Raw genomic sequence first — 20099 nt, 5'->3', positions numbered from 1 at the left:
GGCCGCAGGCCGGAGACACCCAAAATGGCGATTCTCCGGCACCCCCGCTATTCTGAGGCCAGGATGGGCCGAGCGGCCAGGCCAAAACGGCGGGTTCACCCGGCGCCGTCCACACCTGGTCACTGCCTCGGGAACAGCGCGGGAAAGCTGGGGGGGCGGCCTGCGGGGGGGGGCGAGGGGGGATCCTGCACGGGGGGGTACCTCAGATGTGGGGTGGTTCGCGATCGGTGCCCACTGATCGTCGGGCCGTCCTCTCTGATGGAGGACCTCCTTCCTTCCGCGGCCCCGCAAGATCCGTCCCCCATCTTCATGCGGGCGGACTTAGAGAGGACGGCAACCATGCATGCGTGGGTTGGCGCCGGCCAACCCGCACATGCGCGGATGACGGCCGTTATGCGGTGCCGGCCACGTGATCTATGCGGCGCCGATTTTACGCGGGCGACAAGGCCTGGCGCGTGCCCATTGTCAGGGCCTGAATCGGTCGGGACCGGGGCCGTTTTGCGCCGTCGTGAACCTCGACGGCGTTCACGACGGCGCGGCCACTTCGGCGCGGGAGTGGGGAATCGTGCCCATTTTTCCTGGCTTGGCAGTCAAGCTCAGGATCGTATAATTTGCTCATGAGCATTTCTTTACATTTCTTTATTTACAATAAAACCGCAAATAATTGCTTTTTATTATAGATCGCGGGGGTCGGGGGTCTGGTCGTATCCGAAAATAGGGGATCTTATCCTATATACTGGGGTGCGAGTGCGGTAGGCTCTCCTTCTCCATTTCCTCAGACGCATAGTCTGCACGATGCAGCAGAGTATCGCCAATACCAGCAAGGATTCTATTGCGTAGGAAGGGAATACCCGGTTATAAACCTGGCACACCAAGATGGTGTGGTGTCGCTGGTGACTGGGCTCTGGGTACTGTGGGGAAGTGAATCATTAACCGCTGGGGGGCTTGAGGTCATGGGGTCCGCGTTCACGAGCAACCAAATGTCCATAAAGATAAGCCATCCGGAGGATGTCCTCATGCTTCTTCTTCTCTTTCCTTCTCTTCTCCGGTCCTGGAGCTTCTGGGGTTCTGTGGAAACAAGCATAGTGTCTGTAACTATCTTGGTTTAACATCTCGAACGATAGTCTGTCTGTCCTTTAGTGCCAATTACTCCCTTTATAATTGGTCACTATGTGTGACTCCCTCATTTTTTTTTTCCAGAAACCGAATTTTGGGACAAGACACACTTTCAAATAATGAACCAGTGCGAGCCGTCTCGCAGACTGTGCGATCTACCATCCAAATGTTTCGGGATGTAAATAGCGTGTGGTTGGCAACCTAAGGGTTACCTGAAACAAACCAAACTTTTTGAACTAAAATTTCCAAAATGAGGTGTGTATGGGCCGTGACGGGTAAGAGTTGGATGGAGTCCCCGGGTAGGACGGCGACCAATGCTGTGTCTCCCCTACCCAAGCGTAGTTGATCAGAGGGGGGGTTCCCAGGCAGGGCGGGTCCCAAGCCGTTACTCCACTGCCTGAGCAACCGACAAGAGCGGGTAAGAAATGTAGTCATCGTGGTGGGGCTGCCGTATTGGTTCCTTCCTTCGAACCAGAAGAGCAGTTATGAATGGGCGTCCGGTACCTTAAAAGGTCTGCAGACAAGCTAGTTCCGCTGAACTAGTGTCTGGCAATAGTGAGTCTCTGTGGGCAAGTCCCCAGAGTTTCGGCCGAAAGGGCGTGGGGCCGTGGAAAATTTTCCTGTCTGACAAACAACATGTAACAAACTTACAAACAACATAAAACATCAGAAAGGACACCACTTCTCCCAAGCGGTTCCTTTTAAACATCATCTGGACACCTTAGTTCTCGGTTGCGAACAGGGTCGCAAAGGGGTTCTCGTTCTGGGAGTCAGACTCAAGGTCGTCACCTTCTCCTGGGTGCCAAACTCTTGAATGTATCAGGGCTGAAAGGGCTGCGTGGTGTGAGGTGGGGTCGCTCTCATCGTTGCGGACGAGTCGGAACGATTTATCTCGGTGCCAATAGTTGGTGTCTAGTTGTGTGGGGACAGAATCGGGGTCGTTATGGTAGTTCGGTGGTCGGTGGTGGGGTTTGTTCAGGAAAGTGATCAGGAAGGGATCACTTGGATCATGGTCAGAATTGCTGGGTGTGGGTCCTGTTGCATGGGGATAGTAGGGAGGCGTGCTGTGGCTGTCGTCCGAGTCACAGTCGCTGTCTCTGCTGCTGCAGTCTGTGGGCATTCCGGGGCGGAGTGTATAGCTCGGGGGTGGAGTCGAGGTCGAGTCCGTGGCTGGGCTGGACGTGTTGGGGAGGGTAGGGTTACGTTGGCTGTGGGTGGGGTGTGGTGTGCTGCGTCGAGCATGACGTGGTGTGAATGGTTAGACTGTGTTCCATATGCCTTAAGCTGGTTGATATGGAACCACGCTGTCTTACCATTGGGATAATTTATTTTATACACGGAAGGGCTTACTTTATCCGCAATGGAGTACGGACCCGAGTATTTTGGTGACAGGAATGTGCTGGGGTTATATACGGAGAGCATAACTTTTGCTGCCCTACACTGTACTCAGTCGCATGCACTGTCTTGTCGAAACAGGCCTTGCTCTGTTTCTTTCTGGTGCCCAATGTTACTGCGGCTGCTACCTGAGCCGTTTTAACATTTTCAACTAATTGCTCTACTGCTTTCTCGTGTGTGAGAGCCGTCACTTCGGGGCTGGTCAGGTCTAAACCCAATAAATATTCTGTGCCTTTCATGGGGCGTCCGGTCATGAGGGTCTGTGGGGTGTAACCTGTGGAAGTAAAAATTGTATTACGCAAAAACATCAGCGCAAAAGGGAGGACTGAGTCCCAAGTGGTGTTGTTTTGCTGGACCATTTTTCTGAGGGTGGATTTTAGGGTCCGATTCATGCGCTCCACAATACCACTCGACTGTGGGTGGTATGCTATGTGGAATTTTTGGGTGATGCCAAATATCGTGAGGACGTTCTGCATGACACGTCCCATAAAATGGGAGCCTTGGTCTGATTCAATGCTGCGGGGGAGTCCTCATCTTGTAAAGATGTGGTGGGTCAAAATTTTGGCTGTGGTTTTTGCCGTGTTTGTGCGGGCTGGGAATGCTTCCACCCATTTCGTAAATGTGTCAATTACCACAAGTACATATTTATAGCCATTCCAGCAAGGGGGCAATGGTCCTATAAAATCGATCTGGAGGTTAGTCCAGGGACCATTAACGGGTCGGGTGTGACTAAGTTGAGCCTTTTTGGCATATCTGTCCGGATTATTCTGGGCGCAGATAAGACAATTCTTGATGTAGTGATTTACATCGTCGTTTAAATTTGACCATCAACAAAGCTGCTTGAGATGGGCTGTAGTGGGATCGATTCCCTGATGTCCATGACCATCATGGAACAAACAAATCAGTTGATTCCTGTCCTGTTCAGGAACCACATAAAGGGTGTCTTTTAACACCACACCGTCATGTGTGGTCAGAGCATTTTTGAACCTCTCATAGGGAGCTGGAGAGTTTCCTTTTACAATCTCCCTGAGATTGCTGTCCTGCTTCTGGGCCTCCACTAGATCCTCGATCCAAGTCTGTGAGACCTGAGCTGCACTCACTTGTGCGCTGTCGGGGGCAAAAATATCCATGCCTGGAACCTGCCTTAGCCAGTGCGTCGGCTTTTACATTTCCAGGGGGGGGGGGGGGGGGGGAGGAACGATGGTGACTATGAACCTTGACTATCCCAAAAGTCCTGTTCTGTGCTCTCTCTAAGATGTGACGGAGCAATGGGGCTGGGGGGAGGGGTTTTCCGTCTGCGTAAACAAATCCTCTTGCTTTCCACAGGGGCAGGAATTCCGTGAGGCTTTTGCAGACATAGAGGCTGTCCGAATATATGTCTGCTGGGCTGGGGAAGGAATCTGGGTGGTCCACTATGTATGCGATGGCCGCAAGTTCTGCTGCCTGCGCGCCTAAGTGGCCTGGCAGTTTTATTGATATTTCCTCTAGGGCGCGTCCTCGACATATATACTGTTATGCGCTTCCCATCCAAGACTGTGGAAGATCCATCCACATAGATCTTTATGGGCTCACACGTGTCTGTGTGCTGGGGGCTCTGGGTTGAACTATCTATCTTTCTGGGGAGGGTTTTGGCAATAAAGGGGCCTGTGTTGTGGTGTGGAGAGATAATTTTGCATTCATGGGGGATCCGGGGTATTGTAAGTTGTCGGCTAAAAAGGTGTGCGTCTTTGTCCGTTTAACAGTGATGTCCCGTCCCTGCAAGAGAAGGGTCCATCTCGCTGCTCTAATCTGGCTTACTGTACCGTCCTTGAGTCGTCCGTCCAGTAAAAGTTGGGTGAGAATTGTGATGGGGTTCAGTCCGGTAATATACAAAAAATACTGAACTGCCCAAAATACTGCGAGCAGGTGCCTCTCACAGGCTGAAAATCCCTGCTCCACAGCATCTAAAAGTCGGGAGGCGTAATCTACGGGCCTTAACTGGTCATGCCGTTCCTGCAGGAGCACGGCCGAAAGGGTGCAGTCCGTGGTCGCTACCTCTATGGCGTAAGGGGAAAGCGGGTCTGGAACTTGTAGTGCGGGGGCGGCTATGAGCGCCTGTTTTAAAGAGTCCACAGCATCCGTATGCTGCGGAAGCCATTCCCAGGGGGCTCCTTTCTTTAGGAGGTCTGAGAGGGGCGCTGCCTTGCTGGCGAAACCGTCAATGTGGTTTCGGCAGTAGCCAACCAGTCCTAAAAACGACCGGAGGGCTGAAACGTTCTGGGGAAGGGGCAATTAGCGATCGAGTCAATCCTTTTATGCTCGATCTCACGTTTGCCGTGTGTGATGATTGTTCCCAAATATATCACTTTTTCTTCCAAAATCTGGGCCTTTTTGGGGTTGACTTTACAGCCGATTTAGTGTATGAGTTCCAGGAGTTCGGACAGAAGCTCAATGTGCTCTTCCTTGGTGTCTGTCTGCAGTAGTAGGTCATCTACATACTGTACCAGACATTCGGGGCGAAAGAATTTGGCTAAACCATTTGCCAGCTGTCGGTGGAAAATGGAGGGGGAGTAGTGGAATCCTTGTGGCAGGAATGTCCACGTGTACTGCTGTGCTTCAAAAGTGAAGGCAAATTTGTACTGGCATGCCTTTGCCAATGGAATGGACCAGAATCCATTACTGATGTCCAAAACCATGAAGTAGCGGGAATAGAGTCCCTGCTTGAGCATGGTCTCGGGACTTGTTGCTACTGTGGGGGCTGCTGCGGGGGTGACTTTGTTGAGTTCCCGGTAATCGATGGCCAGTCGCCATGATCCATCGGGCTTTCTCACTGTCAAATCGGGGCATTATTAGTGGAGGCTACTGATCTCAGTACCCCCTGCTCTAATAAGCTTTCTATTAATTTTGAGATTTCTTCCTCTGCCTCTTGGGGAAATCCGTACTGTTTCTGGGGTCTAGGGTCAGGTCCTGTTATTTGTACGGAGCCAGTCATCCGTCCACAGTCGTGCTTGTGGGTCGCGAATGCTGCCCTGTTCTTTTGCAGAACTGCCCTAACCTGCTTGTCCGTACTAAACGTGGTCGGGTTGAACCAAAATTCGCCTACTGCGCTAATTTTGTTCATATATTCGCCTATGTTGAGCGTTGCGGGGCTCTTGCGGATTTTGCCATCTTCCAGACATACTGGTTGATTGGATCGAATGAAAGATTATGGGAATTCATGAAATCGATTCCCAGGATGTGTTCTGCTGTGTGGGGTAGGTCTACTAAAACCACGGGGTGTTTGGTGGTGATGATTCCGATTTGAATGGGTACAGGGGCTGTGATGTGTCCCTGCTGTGAGTGGCCTGTAAAGCCGCTGAGGGTGATGGTAGCTGTAGTGGGCCACGTGTCTTTTTGAAACAGGATGGAGGAATTTATGGTGGTGCGGGACCCTCCTGTGTCCCAGAGAAACTCGGTGGGCTGTCCCCGAATTTTCACTGCAACTACCGGTCGTCCTGACCTATCCCAAAGGGTGTTGTAGACCCAACTGGGGGAGCCCGAACGCCGTCAGTCCGTTCCGGTCAGGTCCGTCTGATCCGAACGGGCGCTAACACTATGAATGGGCTCTTGTCTTCTACTTACTCAGAGTGCCCGTCTGCTGGGCTCTCTGTGGTTTTCTAGGGGCATTGCACTCTCTTGCGAAGTGTCCCAACTGTCCACAGTTGTAACACTCCTGTGACTTGGGTGGGGGGCTGTTCTTTCCTTCATTCACCCATGCGGGGTTCTGGTGTGTGGTAACTGCCTGTATATCTGCGGCGGCCTGCTTTTCCTCGGGACTTTTGACTGCGGGTTTGCTTTGTATAGATTGCTCCCAAACGCGGGACAATCGTTTCACTACCCACTTCTCGTTATGGGCCTCCTCTGAGGGATCATAACTCACGCAGGCTTTCTGTCCTGTTTCTGTGGCATGGGAGATAAGGGTGCGGGTCCATTTGGCCATGTTGTCTGGGGACAAATGGGCGCGGTCTAAGTCTCCAAAGACTGCTGCAAAGTGGATCCACAGGTGTCCAGCAAACGCTGTGGGGTGCTCGGATTTCTTTTGCCTACATTTGTTGAGGCCATCTACGGGGTCATCCCGGTTATACCCGATCGCATCCAGGATCTCCCAGTGAGCCAGAGAGAAGACAGCCAGAGTGAGACAGCAAAGAGTGAGTTTGGGAATTTGAATCTAGGTGGGAATTGAATTGAATTGAATCAGTAAGGCAGCTCCTTTTAAATTTCAGGAGTTTAAATTAATTTAAATTAAGCTAGTATTGTGCAGTGTAGGTTAACAAGGGCTGCCCCACCCACTCACATAACTGGTTGGCAGTTAAGTGTCAGTCACTTTAATCTACTTTGATCTAAAAGCAGGTGGGGGAGGGGAGTCAATTCAGGACAGTTTAAAAAGAGCAACTTGTAAACTCACTCCCAGTGAGTTCTCCCAGTGAGACAGAGAAGACACAGCCAGAGTGAGACAGCAAAGTTTGGGAATTTGAATCTAGGCGGGAATTCGAAGCATGGTGGGAAGTGCTTTTTGTGACTGGTAAGTAGTGTTTCTGGTTTTCTGTTTCTTTTCATTGCTATATTTATTTATTTTTTTCTTCGTTGTTTATTTATTTATTTAAATATTTGGGGGGGATATTGTAATTGTTGAAGTTAACCGAAGGTTTAAGACATGGCAGGAGATCTCAGACCCATGCCATGCTCCTCGTGTGCGATGTGGGAGCTCAGGGACTCGTCCACTGTCCCTGGCTCCTTCACGTGCAAGACGTGTGTCCAGTTGCAGCTCCTGTTAGACCGCTTGACGGTTCTGGAGCTGCGGATGGACTCACTTTGGAGCACCCGCGATGCTGAGAACGTCGTGGATAGCACGTTTAGCGAGTTGGTCACACCGCAGGTGAAAGGTACTGAGGGAGATAGAAAATGGGTGACCAAAAGACAGAGCAAGAGTAGGAAGGCAGTGCAGGTGTCCCCTGCGGTCATCTCCCTGCAAAACAGATATACCGCTTTGGATACTGTTGAGGGAGATGGCTCACCAGGGGAAGGCAGCAGCAGCCAGGTTCATGGCACCGTGGCTGGCTCTGCTGCACAACTGGGCAGGAAGAAGAATGGCAGGACTATAGTGATAGGGGACTCAATTGTAAGGGGAATAGACAGGCGGTTCTGCGGACGCAATCGAGACTCCAGGATGATATGTTGCCTCCCTGGTGCAAGGGTCAAGGATGTCTCGGAGCAGCTGCAGGGCATTCTGGAGGGGGGGGGGGGGGGGGGGGGGGAGGGTGAACAGCCAGCTGTCGTGGTGCACATAGGCACCAACGATATAGATAAAGAACGGGACGAGGTCCTACAAGCTGAATTTAGGGAGTTAGGAGTTAAACTAAAAAGTAGGACCTCAAAGGTAGTAATCTCAGGATTGCTACCAGTGCCACGAGCTAGTCAGAGAAGGAATGTCAGGATAGATAGGATGAATACGTGGCTCGAGAGATGGTGCAAGAGGGAGGGATTCAAATTCCTGGGACGTTGGAACCGGTTCTGGGGGAGGTGGCACCAGTACAAACCGGATGGTCTGCACCTGGGCAGGACTGGAACCGATGTCCTAGGGGGGTTGTTTGCTAGAGCTGTTGGGGAGAGTTTAAACTAATGTGGCAGGGGGATGGGAACCGATGCAGGAAGTTGGAAGGTAGTAAAACAGGGACAGAAACAAAAGGCAGTAAGGTGGAAAGTGTAAGGCAGAGAAGCCATAGTCAAAAATCAAAAAGGGCGACAGTACAAGGTACAGTGACTGAGGGGAGCTCAGTGAATAGGACCAGGAATACTTAAAGAAATAAAACGGGAAGTGAAAACATTAATGGTAAGCGACGCGGCAGATTGTTACATGAAGATATGGGTTCGACGACAAGGAAAATTAGGAGAACGGTTAAGAGGAAATATAACTTAGGAGAGGTTACTGATTGTGGTGTTAAGATTCAGAACAGAGGTAAAAAAAGCCAACATAAGTGTACTTTACCTGAATGCTCGTAGTATTCGGAATAAGGTAAATGGGTTGATGGCGCAAATCATCGTGAATGACTATGATTTAGTGGCCATTACTGAAACATGGTTAAAGGATGGTCACGACTGGGAGTTAAATATCCGAGGGTATCAAACTTTTCGGAAGGACAAAGTGGATGGTAAGGGAGGTGGTGTAACTCTGTTATTTAAGGATGACATCCGGGCAACAGTAAGGGATGACATCGGTGCTATGGAGGATAAGGTTGAATCCATTTGGGTGGAAATCAGGAAAAGTAAGGCGAAAAAGTCACTGATAGGAGTAATCTATAGGCCACCAAATAGTAACATTATGGTGGGGCAGGCAATAAACAAAGAAATAACAGATGCATGTAGAAATGGTACAGCAGTTATCATGGGGGATTTTAATCTACATGTTGATTGGTTTAACCAGGTCGGTCAAGGCAGCCTTGAGGAGGAGTTTATAGAATTTATCCGCGATAGTTTCCTAGAACAATATGTAATGGAACCTACGAGGTAACAAGCGGTCCTAGATCTGGTCCTGTGTAGTGAGACAGGATTGATTCAGGATCTCATAGTTAGGGATCCTCTCGGAAGGAGTGATCACATATGGTGGAATTTAAAATACAGATGGAGGGTGAGAAGGTGAAATCAAGCACTAGTGTTTTGTGCTTAAACAAAGGAGAGAACAATGGGATGAGAGAAAAACTAGATAAGGTAGACTAGGAGCAAAGACTTTATAGTGAAACAGTTGAGGAACAGTGGAGAACCTTCCAAGTGATTTTTCACAGTGCTCAGCAAAGGTTTATACCAACAAAAAGGAAGGACGGTAAAAAGAGGGAAAATCGACCGTGGATATCTAAGGAAATAAGGGAGAGTATCAAATTGAAGGAAAAAACATACAAAGTAGCAAAAATCAGTGGGAGACTAGAGGACTGGGAAATCTTTAGGGGGCAACAGAAAGCTACTAAAAAAGCTATAAAGAAGAGTAAGATAGATTATGAGAGTAAACTTGCTCAGAATATAAAAACAGATAGTAAAAGTTTCTACAAATACATAAAACAAAAAAGGGTGGCTAAGGTAAATATTGGTCCTTTAGAGGATGAGAAGGGAGATTTAATAATGGGAGATGAGGAAATGGCTGAGGAACTGAACAGGTTTTTTGGGTCAGTCTTCACAGTGGAAGACACAAATAACATGCCAGTGACTGATGGAAATGAGGCTATGACAGGTGAGGACCTGGAGAGGATTGTTATGGCATAGTGTAGGTTAGATGGCTTTTGTTTCGGTGCAACATCGTGGGCCGAAGGGCCTGTACTGCGCTGTATTGTTCTATGTTCTATGTTCTATGTTATCACCAAGGAGGTAGTGATGGGCAAGCTAATGGGGCTAAAGGTAGACAAGTCTCCTGGACCTGATGGAATGCATCCCAGAGTGCTAAAAGAGATGGCTAGGGAAATTGCAAATGCACTAGTGATAATTTACCAAAATTCACTAGAATCTGGGGTGGTCCCGGCGGATTGGAAATTAGCAAACGTGACACCACTGTTTAAAAAAGGAGGTAGGCAGAAAGCAGGTAATTATAGGCCAGTGAGCTTAACTTCGGTAGTAGGGAAGATGCTGGAATCTATCATCAAGGAAGAAATAACGAGGCATCTGGATGGAAATTGTCCCATTGGACAGACGCAGCACGGGTCCATAAAGGGCAGGTCGTGCCTAACTAATTTAGTGGAATTTTTTGAGGACATTAACAGTGCGGTAGATAACGGGGAGCCAATGGATGTGGTATATCTGGATTTACAGAAAGCCTTTGACAAGGTGCCACACAAAAGGTTGTTGCATAAGATAAAGATGCATGGCATTAAGGGGAAAGTAGTAGCATGGATAGAGGATTGGTTAATTAATAGAAAGCAAAAAGTGGGGATTAATGGGTGTTTCTCTGGTTGGCAATCAGTAGCTAGTGGTGTCCCTCAGGGATCAGTGTTGGGCCCACAACTGTTCACAATTTACATAGTTGATTTGGAGTTGGGGACCAAGGGCAATGTGTCCAAGTTTGCAGACGACACTAAGATAAGTGGTAAAGCAAAAAGTGCAGAGGATACTGGAAGTCTGCAGAGGGATTTGGATAGGCTAAGTGAATGGGCTAGAGTCTGGCAGATGGAATACAATGTTGACAAATGTGAGGTTATCCATTTTGGTAGGAATAACAGCTAAAGGGATTATTATTTAAATGATAAAATATTAAAACATGCTGCTGTGCAGAGACCTGGGTGTGCTAGTGCATGAGTCGCAAAAAAGTTGGTTTTCAGGTGCAACAGGTGATTAAGAAGGCAAATGGAATTTTGTCCTTCATTGCTAAAGGGATGGCGTTTAAGACTAGGGAGGTTCTGCTGCAATTGTATAAGGTGTTAGTGAGGCCACACCTGGAGTATTGTGTTCAGTTTTGGTCTCCTTACTTGAGAAAGGGCGTACTGGCACTGGAGGGTGTGCAGAGGAGATTCACTAGGTTAATCCCAGAGCTGGAGGGGTTGGATTATGAGGAGAGGTTGAGTAGACTGGGACTGTACTCGTTGGAATTTAGAAGGATGAGGGGGGATCTTATAGAAACATAAGATTATGAAGGGAATAGATAGGATAGATGCGGGCAGGTTGTTTCCACTGGCGGGTGAAAGCAGAACTAGGGGGCATAGCCTCAAAATAAGGGGAAGTAGATTTAGGACGGAGTTTAGGAGGAACTTCTTCACCCAAAGGGTTGTGAATCTATGGAATTCCTTGCTCAGTGAAGCAGTTGAGACTCCTTCATTAAATGTTTTTAAGATAAAGATAGATAGTTTTTTGAAGAATAAAGGGATTAAGGGTTATGGTGTTCGGGCCGGAAAGTGGAGCTGAGTCCACAAAAGATCAGCCATGATCTCATTGAATGGTGGAGCAGGCTCGAGGGGCCAGGTGGCCTACTCCTGCTCCTAGTTCTTATGTTCTTATGTTCGCCATTTTAAATCGGGAGTTGGCCACTTTAGGTGGCTACATCAGTGAATCAATAAATCAGTGAATCAATAAATCAGTGAATCAATAAATCAGTGAATCAATAAATCAGTGAATCAATAAATCAGTAATCTATGATTCCCCTCCCCCTTTGGATTATTCTAAATAGAAATAGAATCGATCAATTACAATAGTAAAAAGTAAAGTAAAGAGAAAAATGCCATAAAAATAAATACATTCACATTCTCTGATGAGAAATTAATAGTAAGCACCTTTCATATCTTGTAAAGGTATTGCTACTTCAGGGCGTGTTGACGTTTTTGACATTCTGGGACACGGTGGCACAGTGGTTAGAACTGTTGCTTCACAGCTCCAGGGTCCCAGGTTTGATTCCCGGCTTGGAGTCTGTGTGGAGTCTGCACGTTCTCCCGGTGTGTGCGTGGGTTTCCTCCGGGGGCTCCGGTTTCCTCCCACAGTCCAAAGATGCACAGGTTAGGTGGATTGGCCATGCTAAATTTCCGTTAGTGTCCAAAAGGTGAGGTGGGGCTACTGGGTTATGGGGTAGGGTGGAGGTGTGGGTTAAGTAGGGTCCTCTTTCCAAGGGCCGGTGCAGACTCGATGGGCCGAATGGCCTCCTTTTGCCCTGTAAATTCTGTGATTCTGATCCAATCAGGACTCACGTCCCACCTTTCTCAGCAAGAATATAATCAAGAACCATTCGGTTTTGTAAGGTCACAGTACGGATAGTTAACATCTCAGCTTTAACCTGGTGTTGCAACACTTCTTCCTGAAAAGGTAATCATTGAGTAACCTGTAGATCTCCAGATCTGAACCCTTCTTTTTAGGTAGACCTGAAATTTATTTCTTCCACATGTCTTGGCCCCTTCATGAATTTGAGAGGAATGGGCAGTACTTTGAAACATTTACCATTCTGCTGTTTCAGAACTACTAAAAGAAATAGACAAAAAGGGAATACCTCCTTCTAAGTGTGTAGGAATTGCAATACATACCCAACACTTCGAAACATCAAAATCTTTGGCATATACCTTGGACGTATGAAGAAAAGTGTTCTCATTTACCTCCTTGTGAGCTTTAGTGAGCTGACCATGGTTTGTTGATCTCAATAGCAAACTAAAAATCAAAATAGTAACGGCAGCACAGTGGCACAGCGGTTAGCACTGCTGTCTTACGGCGCCGAAGTCCCAGGTTCGCTCCTGGCTCTGGGTCACTGTCCGTGTGGAGTTTGCACATTCTCCCCGTGTTTGCGTGCAGGTTGTGCGGGGTTGGTGGATTGAACACGCAGTCTTGGGGTAAAGTATTCTTTCCTCGCAAAGAACAAAGAACAAAGAAATGTATAGCACAGGAACAGGCCCTTCGGCCCTCCAAGCCCGTGCCGACCACGCTGCCCGTCTAAACTACAATCTTCTATACTTCCGGGGTCCGTATCCCTCTATTCCCATCCTATTCCTGTATTTGTCAAGATGCCCCTTAAATGTCACTATCGTCCCTGCTTCCACCACTTCCTCCGGCAGCGAGTTCCAGGCACCCACTACACTCTGCGTAAAAAACTTACCTCGTACATCTCCTCTAAACCTTGCCCCTCGCACCTTAAACCTATGCCCCCTAGTAATTGACCCCACTACCCTGGGGAAAAGCCTCTGACTATCCACTCTGTCTGTGCCCCTCATAATTTTGTAGACCTCTATCAGGTCGCCCCTCAACCTCCGTCGTTCCAGTGAGAACAAACCGAGTTTATCCAACCTCTCCTCATAGCTAATGCCCTCCATGCCAGGCAACATCCTGGTAAATCTCTTCTGCACCCTCACTAGAGCCTCCACATCCTTCTGGTAGTGTGGTGACCAGAATTAAACACTATACTCCAAGTGGGGCCTAACTAAGGTTCTATACAGCTGCAACATGACTTGCCAATTCTTATACTCAATGCCCCGGCCAATGAAGGCAAGCATGCCGTATGCCTTCTTGACTATCTTCTCCACCTGTGTTGCCCCTTTCAGTGACCTGTGGACCTGTACACCTAGATCTCTCTGACTGTCAATACTCTTTTTAAAAAAATATTTTTATTAGAGTATTTGCAAGTTTTTATAATAATGACAATAACATAAACATGGTATAATAAACATTTCCCCCCCCCCCATCCCAATCTTCACACACCCCAACCATAAAACAACAATCCGGCCCTCCCCAATACTGAATCTGCTGACATTTTAATTTTCCCCGAGAAAGTCGACAAACGGTTGCCACCTCCGGGTGAACCCGACCATTGACCCTCTTAAGGCAAACTTTATTTTCCCGAGGCTGTGAAACCCAGCCATGTCGTTAACCCAAGTCTCTACACTCGGGGGCTTCGAGTCCCTCCGCATTAACCAGATCCGTCTCCGGGCTACCAGGGAGGCAAAGGCCAGGACGTCGGCCTCTTTCGCCCCCTGAACTCCCGGATCTTCCGACACTCCAAAGATCGTTACCTCCGGATCCGGCACCACCCGTGTTTTTAGCACCGTGAACATTGCCTGAGAAACCCTGCCAAAACCCTCTAAGCTTCGGGCATGCCCAGAACATGTGGACATGATTTGCTGAGCTTCCCGCGCACCTCGCACCCCGGAAAACTTGCTCATCCGGGCCACTGTCATGTGTGCCCGGTGGACTACCTTAAATTGTATTAGGCTCAGCCTGGCACACGATGAGGATGTATTAACCCTGCTTAGGGCATCCGCCCACAGACCCGCCTCTATCTCTCCACCTAGCTCGTCCTCCCACTTGCCCTTAAGCTCCTCCACCGGAGTTTCCTCCGCCTCCGAAAGTTCCTGGTAAATATCCGATACCTTCCCCTCTCCCACCCAGGTACTGGAAACTACTCTATCCTGTATCCCCCGTGGCGGCAGCAGCGGAAAGGCCGGCACCTGTTTTCTCAGGAAGTCTCGCACCTGCAGATATCTAAACCCATTCCCTGCTGGCAATTCCAATTTATCCTCCAAAGCTTTCAAGCTGGGGAAGCTCACGTCTATAAATAGATCCCCATCCTCCTAATTCCTGCCCTTTGCCACCACCGGAACCCACCATCCAGCCTACCCGGTAAGCCGATGATTATTATAAATCGGGGTCCAAATCGATGCTCCCTCCACTCTCTTATATCTCGCCCACTGCCCCCAGATTCTCAGAGCCGCCACCACCACCGGATGTATGGAGTATCGGGCCGGAGAGAATGGAAGAGGTGCCGTTATCAGTGCTCCCAAACTTGTGTCTTTACATGACGCCGCCTCCATCCGCTCCCATGCCGACCCCTCCCCCACTACCCACTTCCTGATCATGGCTATATTCGCCGCCCAGTAGTAGTTACAGAAATTCGGCAGCACCAACCCACCCTCCCCCCGACTGCGCTCCAGCAACACTTTCTTCACTCGCGGGGTTTTACCCGCCCACACAAAGCCCAAAATAACCTTATTCACCCGCTTGAAAAAGGCCTTGGGGATGAAGATGGGGAGGCACTGAAAAACAAACAGAAATCTGGGGAGGACCGTCATTTTCACAGTCTGTACCTTCCCCGCCAGTGATAGCGGGAGCATGTCCCATCTCTTAAAGTCCCCTTTCATTTGTTCTACCAACCGGGATAGGTTTAACTTGTGTAGTACCTCCCACTCCCGGGCCACCTGGATTCCCAGATATCGAAAGCTCTTTCCTACCATTCCAAGCGGCAGCTCTCCCAGTCTCTTCTCCGGCATCCATCGTGACCACCCCCTCCCCCTCCTCTCCTTCTGAGGGCATCATAATAACATTCAAAAGCCTTCGAACATTGCCCTTGAGTTGCCTGCCCTTTACAAATCCCGCCTGGTCTTCCCCTATCACCCCCGGGACACAGTCCTCTCTCCTTGTGGCCAGTATCTTAGCCAGCAGTTTGGCGTCCACATTCAGTCGAGAAATCGGCCTGTATGACCCACATTGCTCCGGATCCTGCTCCCGTTTCAGGATCAATGAAATCGAGGCCTGCGACATTGTTGGGGGGAGGACTCCCTCCTCTCTTGCTTCATTAAATGTCCTCACCAGCAGTGGGCTCAATATCTCTGAAAACGTCTTATAGAATTCGCCTCACCACTGCGTGACCGGGATACCCTCCTGCGGGGAAAGTGAATCCCGACGACAGGAGAATTCCAGCTACAATTCCAAAATTTGTGGACGACACCAAACTGGGGGGGGGAGGGAGTATAGTTAATGCAGAGCAGGAGCGTCAACAACATCTTACAGGACATGAATACATTTGCTGAATAATCACTGAATGAAGCTGAACCCAGGTAAATCCCAGGGGCTGGATTCTTTTGCCCCCGAAATCCCGTTCGGCAACAGGGCGGAGAATCCGTCTTGGCGTCAAAATCGGGAGCGGCAGCGGTTTTAAAATTCTCGAGGAATATGCCACGCCAAGTATCCACCTCCTCAGGCCATTGCCTGAGGCCTGCCCTGCAATCTGTTTATCTGTCTCTCTCTAATGTCTCTTCGACGAGGTATAAAAGTAACAGGGTTGTTGTGGTGGGAAATTTTAACTTCCCCTATATTGACTGGGACTCACTTAGCAGAGTTTGTAAGGAACATCCAGGAGGGCTTCTTGAAACGGTATGTAGACAGTCCAACTAGGGAAGGGGCCATACTGGATCTGGTATCGGAGAATGAGCCCAGCCAGATGGTCAACGTTTCAGTAGGGGAGCAGTTCGGGAACAGTGATCACAATTCAGTAAGCTTTAAGGTGCTGATGGATAAAGGTAAGTGCAGTCCTCAGGTGAAGGTGCTAAATTTGGGGAAGGCTAATTCCAACAATTAGGCAGGAACCGAAGAATGTCGATTGGGGGCAGATGTTTGAGGGCAAATCAACATCTGGCATGTGGGAGGCTTTCAAGTGTAAACTGATTGGAATTCAGGACCGGCAATAAGGATGAAGGATAAGTTCGGCAAGTTTTGGGAACCTTGGATAATGAGAGATATTGTAGGCCTCGTCAACAAGAAAAAGGAAGCATTTGTCAGGGCTAGAAGGCTGGGAACAGACGGAGCAAGTGTGGAATACAAGGAAAGTAGAGAGTAGGCCCCACTTGGAGTATAGTGTTTAATGCTGGTCGCCACACTACCAGAAGGATGTGGAGGCTTTGGAGAGGGTGATCAGAAGAGATTTACCAGGATGTTGCCTGGTATGGAGGGCATTAGCTATGAGGAGCGGTTGAATAAACTCGGTTTGTTTGGAGGGTGAGGGGCGACCTGATAGAGGTCTACAAGATTATGAGGGGCACAGACAGAATGGCTAGTCAGAGGCTCTTCCCCAGGGTAGAGGGATCAATTACTAGGGGGCATAGGTTTAAGGTGAGAGGGGCAAGGTTTAGAGTAGATGTACGAGGCAAGTTTTTTTACACAGAGGGTAGTGGGTGCCTGGAACTCGCTGCCGGAGGAGGTGGTGGAAGCAGGGGCGATAGTGACATTTAAGGGGCATCTTGACAAATACATGAATAGGATGGGGATAGAGGGATACGGACCCAGGAAGTGTAGAAGATTGTAGTTTAGTCGGGCAGCATGGTCGGCACGGGCTTGGAGGGCCGAAGGGCCTGATCCTGTACTTTTCTTTGTTCTTTGACTCTCTCATTGTCTAACTTGCTGTTTCTTTCTGTCTCCTCCTCGATCTGTTGCAAGTTTGCGCTCAGTCTGCCCTCTTTCTCTGCCTGCGTCTCGCTCCCTTGCTCTCGGTTTCCCTTTTTTGTTCCCTCTATCCTTCATTCTCATAATTATGAAGGGAATAGATAGGATAGATGCGGGCAGGTTGTTTCCACTGGCGGGTGAAAGCAGAACTAGGGGGCATAGCCTCAAAATAAGAGGAAGTAGATTTAGGACTGAGTTTAGGAGGAACTTCTTCACCCAAAGGGTTGTGAATCTATGGAATTCCTTGCCCAGCGAAGCAGTTGAGGCTCCTTATTAAATGTTTTTAAGATAAAGATAGATAGATTTTTGAAGAATAAAGGGATTAAGGGTTATGGTGTTCGGGCCGGAAAGTGGAGCTGAGTCCACAAAAGATCTCATTGAATGGCGGAGCAGGCTCGAGGGGCCAGATGGCCTACTCCTGCTCCTAGTTCTTATGTTCTTTCGCTCTCAGTCTGACCTCTTTGTCTCTGCTTCTCGCTCTCACTTTCTCTCTTGCTTTCTGTCCCTGTCTCTCTCTCTCTCTGACTTCCTCTCGCCGTCGCTCTCTCATTTTCCGTACGACCTTGTTTCTCTTTCTCAGTCCAGCAACAAAGAGCTTCTGTAACCCGATCTCGCCCTGACTCCACGTCCTTCATTCCCACTGGTGCGTCTGCTCTCCAGTATTGTCTTACTTCTTGAGAGAGAGAGCAGGACGCAGCCCATTCTGTCCTCAGTGAGCTGCCTGGGAGAGGAGAGCGCCGGGCGAGCGGGAGAAGAGTGGTAGGAGATGGAAGAGAAAAAAGCCTCCGACATAACAGTCTTCGCTGGTGGCTGCACCTTGCACGGGGTCAGTCACATCTTCCTGCCGGGCGGAATAACCTTCCGCCGGTTACTCTGGGCGATTTGCTTCCTCTTGTCCCTCTCTCTGTTCCTCTATCAAGTGGCTGATAGAATTGATTATTACATCCAGTATCACCATGTCACCACACTCGACGAGATGGACAGCTCCAACATGATTTTTCCAGCCATCACCTTGTGCAACCAGAACAGTTTCCGTAAATCTCGCATCACAAAGAACGACCTGCATTGGCTGGGGGGGCTGCTGGGGGTTAAACCATCCGACTATTCCACCTTCCTGGAAACGATTGGACAGGACACGGATTTGTCCGGCTTCAGCCCGACCAAGACCTACGACATGTCGGAGCTGTTCGACCGCACGGGCCACGACATGGCCGAGATGTTGTTGGAGTGTCGCTATCGGAGCAGTGAGTGTGCAGCGGAGGATTTCACCCTCGTGAGTCAGACACACAATCTTTCCACATTCAGAGACCGTTTCATTGTTTAAAGGTTTTTTTACATGGTCCCGGTCCGGCCCCACGGGGAGTTATTGGGTTGGGTTCTGGGCGACTGTATCTCGGGAAGGAGAGGGAGCAATTCGAAGTTACCTCACTGTCAAAGGGTCAGTACTGAGTGAGTGCCGCACCGTCAGAGAGTCAGTACTGAGTGAGTGCCGCACCGTCAGAGAGTCAGTACTGAGGGAGTGTTGCACTGTCAGAGGGTCAGTACTGAGGGAGTGCTGCACTGTCGAGGATCAGTACTGAGGGAGTGCTGCACTCTCAGAGGGTCAGTACTGAGGGAGTGCCGCACTGTCAGAGGGTCAGTATTGAGGGAGTGCCGCACTGTCAGAGGGTCAGTATTGAGGGAGTGCCGCACTGTCAGAGGGTCAGTACTGAGGGAGTGCCGCACTGTCAGAGGGTCAGTACTGAGGGAGTGCTGCACTGTCAGAGGGTCAGTACTGAGGAGTGCTGCCCTGTCAGAGGGTCAGTACTGAGGGAGCGCCGCACTGTCAGAGGGTCAGTACTGAGGGGGTGCTGCACTGTCAGAGGGTCAGTACTGAGGGAGTGCCGCACTGTCAGAGAGTCAGTATTGAGGGAGTGCCGCACTGTCAGAGGGTCAGTATTGAGGGAGTGCCGCACTGTCAGAGGGTCAGTACTGAGGGAGTGCCGCACTGTCAGAGGGTCAGTACTGAGGGAGTGCCGCACTGTCAGAGGGTCAGTACTGAGGGAGTGCTGCACTGTCAGAGGGTCAGTACTGAGGGAGCGCCGCACTGTCAGAGGGTCAGTACTGAGGGGGTGCTGCACTGTCAGAGGGTCAGGACTGAGGGAGTGCCGCACTGTCAGAGAGTCAGTACTGAGGGAGTGCTGCACTGTCAGAGGGTCAGTACTGAGGGAGTGCCGCACTGTCAGAGGGTCAGTACTGAGGGAGTGCTGCACTGTTAGAGGGTCAGTACTGAGGGAGTGCTGCACCATCAGAGAGTCAGTACTGAGGGAGTGCTGCACTGTCAGAGGGTCAGTACTGAGGGAGTGCTGCACTGTTAGAGGGTCAGTACTGAGGGAGTGCTGCACCATCAGAGAGTCAGTACTGAGGGAGTGCCGCACCGTCAGAGAGTCAGTACTGAGGGAGCGCTGCACTGTCAGAGGGTCAGTACTGAGGGAGTGCTGCACTGCCAGAGGGTCAGTTCTGAGGGAGTGCTGCACTGTCAGAGGGTCAGTTCTGAGGGAGTGCTGCACTGCCAGAGGGTCAGTACTGAGGGAGTGCTGCACTGTCAGAGGGTCAGTACTGAGGGAGTGCCGCACTGTCAGAGTGTCAGTACTGAGGGAGCGCTGCACTGTCAGAGGGTCAGTACTGAGGGAGTGCTGCACTGCCAGAGGGTCAGTTCTGAGGGAGTGCTGCACTGTCAGAGGGTCAGTTCTGAGGGAGTGCTGCACTGCCAGAGGGTCAGTACTGAGGGAGTGCTGCACTGTCAGAGGGTCAGTACTGAGGGAGTGCCGCACTGTCAGAGTGTCAGTACTGAGGGAGCGCCGCACTGTCAGAGATTCAGTACTGAGGGAGTGCCGCACTGTCAGAGGGTTAGTACTGAGGGAATGCCGCACTGT

At 49.8% G+C, this 20099-nt stretch overlaps 1 protein-coding gene across 2 annotated transcripts in view; it reads left to right on the top strand.

Moving 5' to 3' along the window:
- asic1c (acid-sensing (proton-gated) ion channel 1c) overlaps positions 1–20099 on the top strand; it is a 529389-nt gene that overhangs the window by 146789 nt on the left and 362501 nt on the right. The window contains exon 1 of one of the 2 annotated variants that reach the window (XM_072468556.1): positions 17943–18457. The exons of the other annotated variant lie outside the window; for it this stretch is intronic. Within the exon in view, the coding sequence (XP_072324657.1) occupies positions 17951–18457 (507 nt within the window). The 5' untranslated portion in view covers positions 17943–17950. Of the gene's footprint in view, positions 1–17942; positions 18458–20099 lie in introns of those variants that run through there. 2 annotated transcript variants of the gene reach the window in all.

This window comes from Scyliorhinus torazame, chromosome 11 (assembly GCF_047496885.1).
Source record: "Scyliorhinus torazame isolate Kashiwa2021f chromosome 11, sScyTor2.1, whole genome shotgun sequence".
In the NCBI taxonomy this organism is placed as follows: domain Eukaryota; kingdom Metazoa; phylum Chordata; class Chondrichthyes; order Carcharhiniformes; family Scyliorhinidae; genus Scyliorhinus; species Scyliorhinus torazame.
The sequence above is the reverse complement of the archived record's forward strand: the minus strand, read 5'-3'. Positions and strand labels throughout refer to the sequence as shown.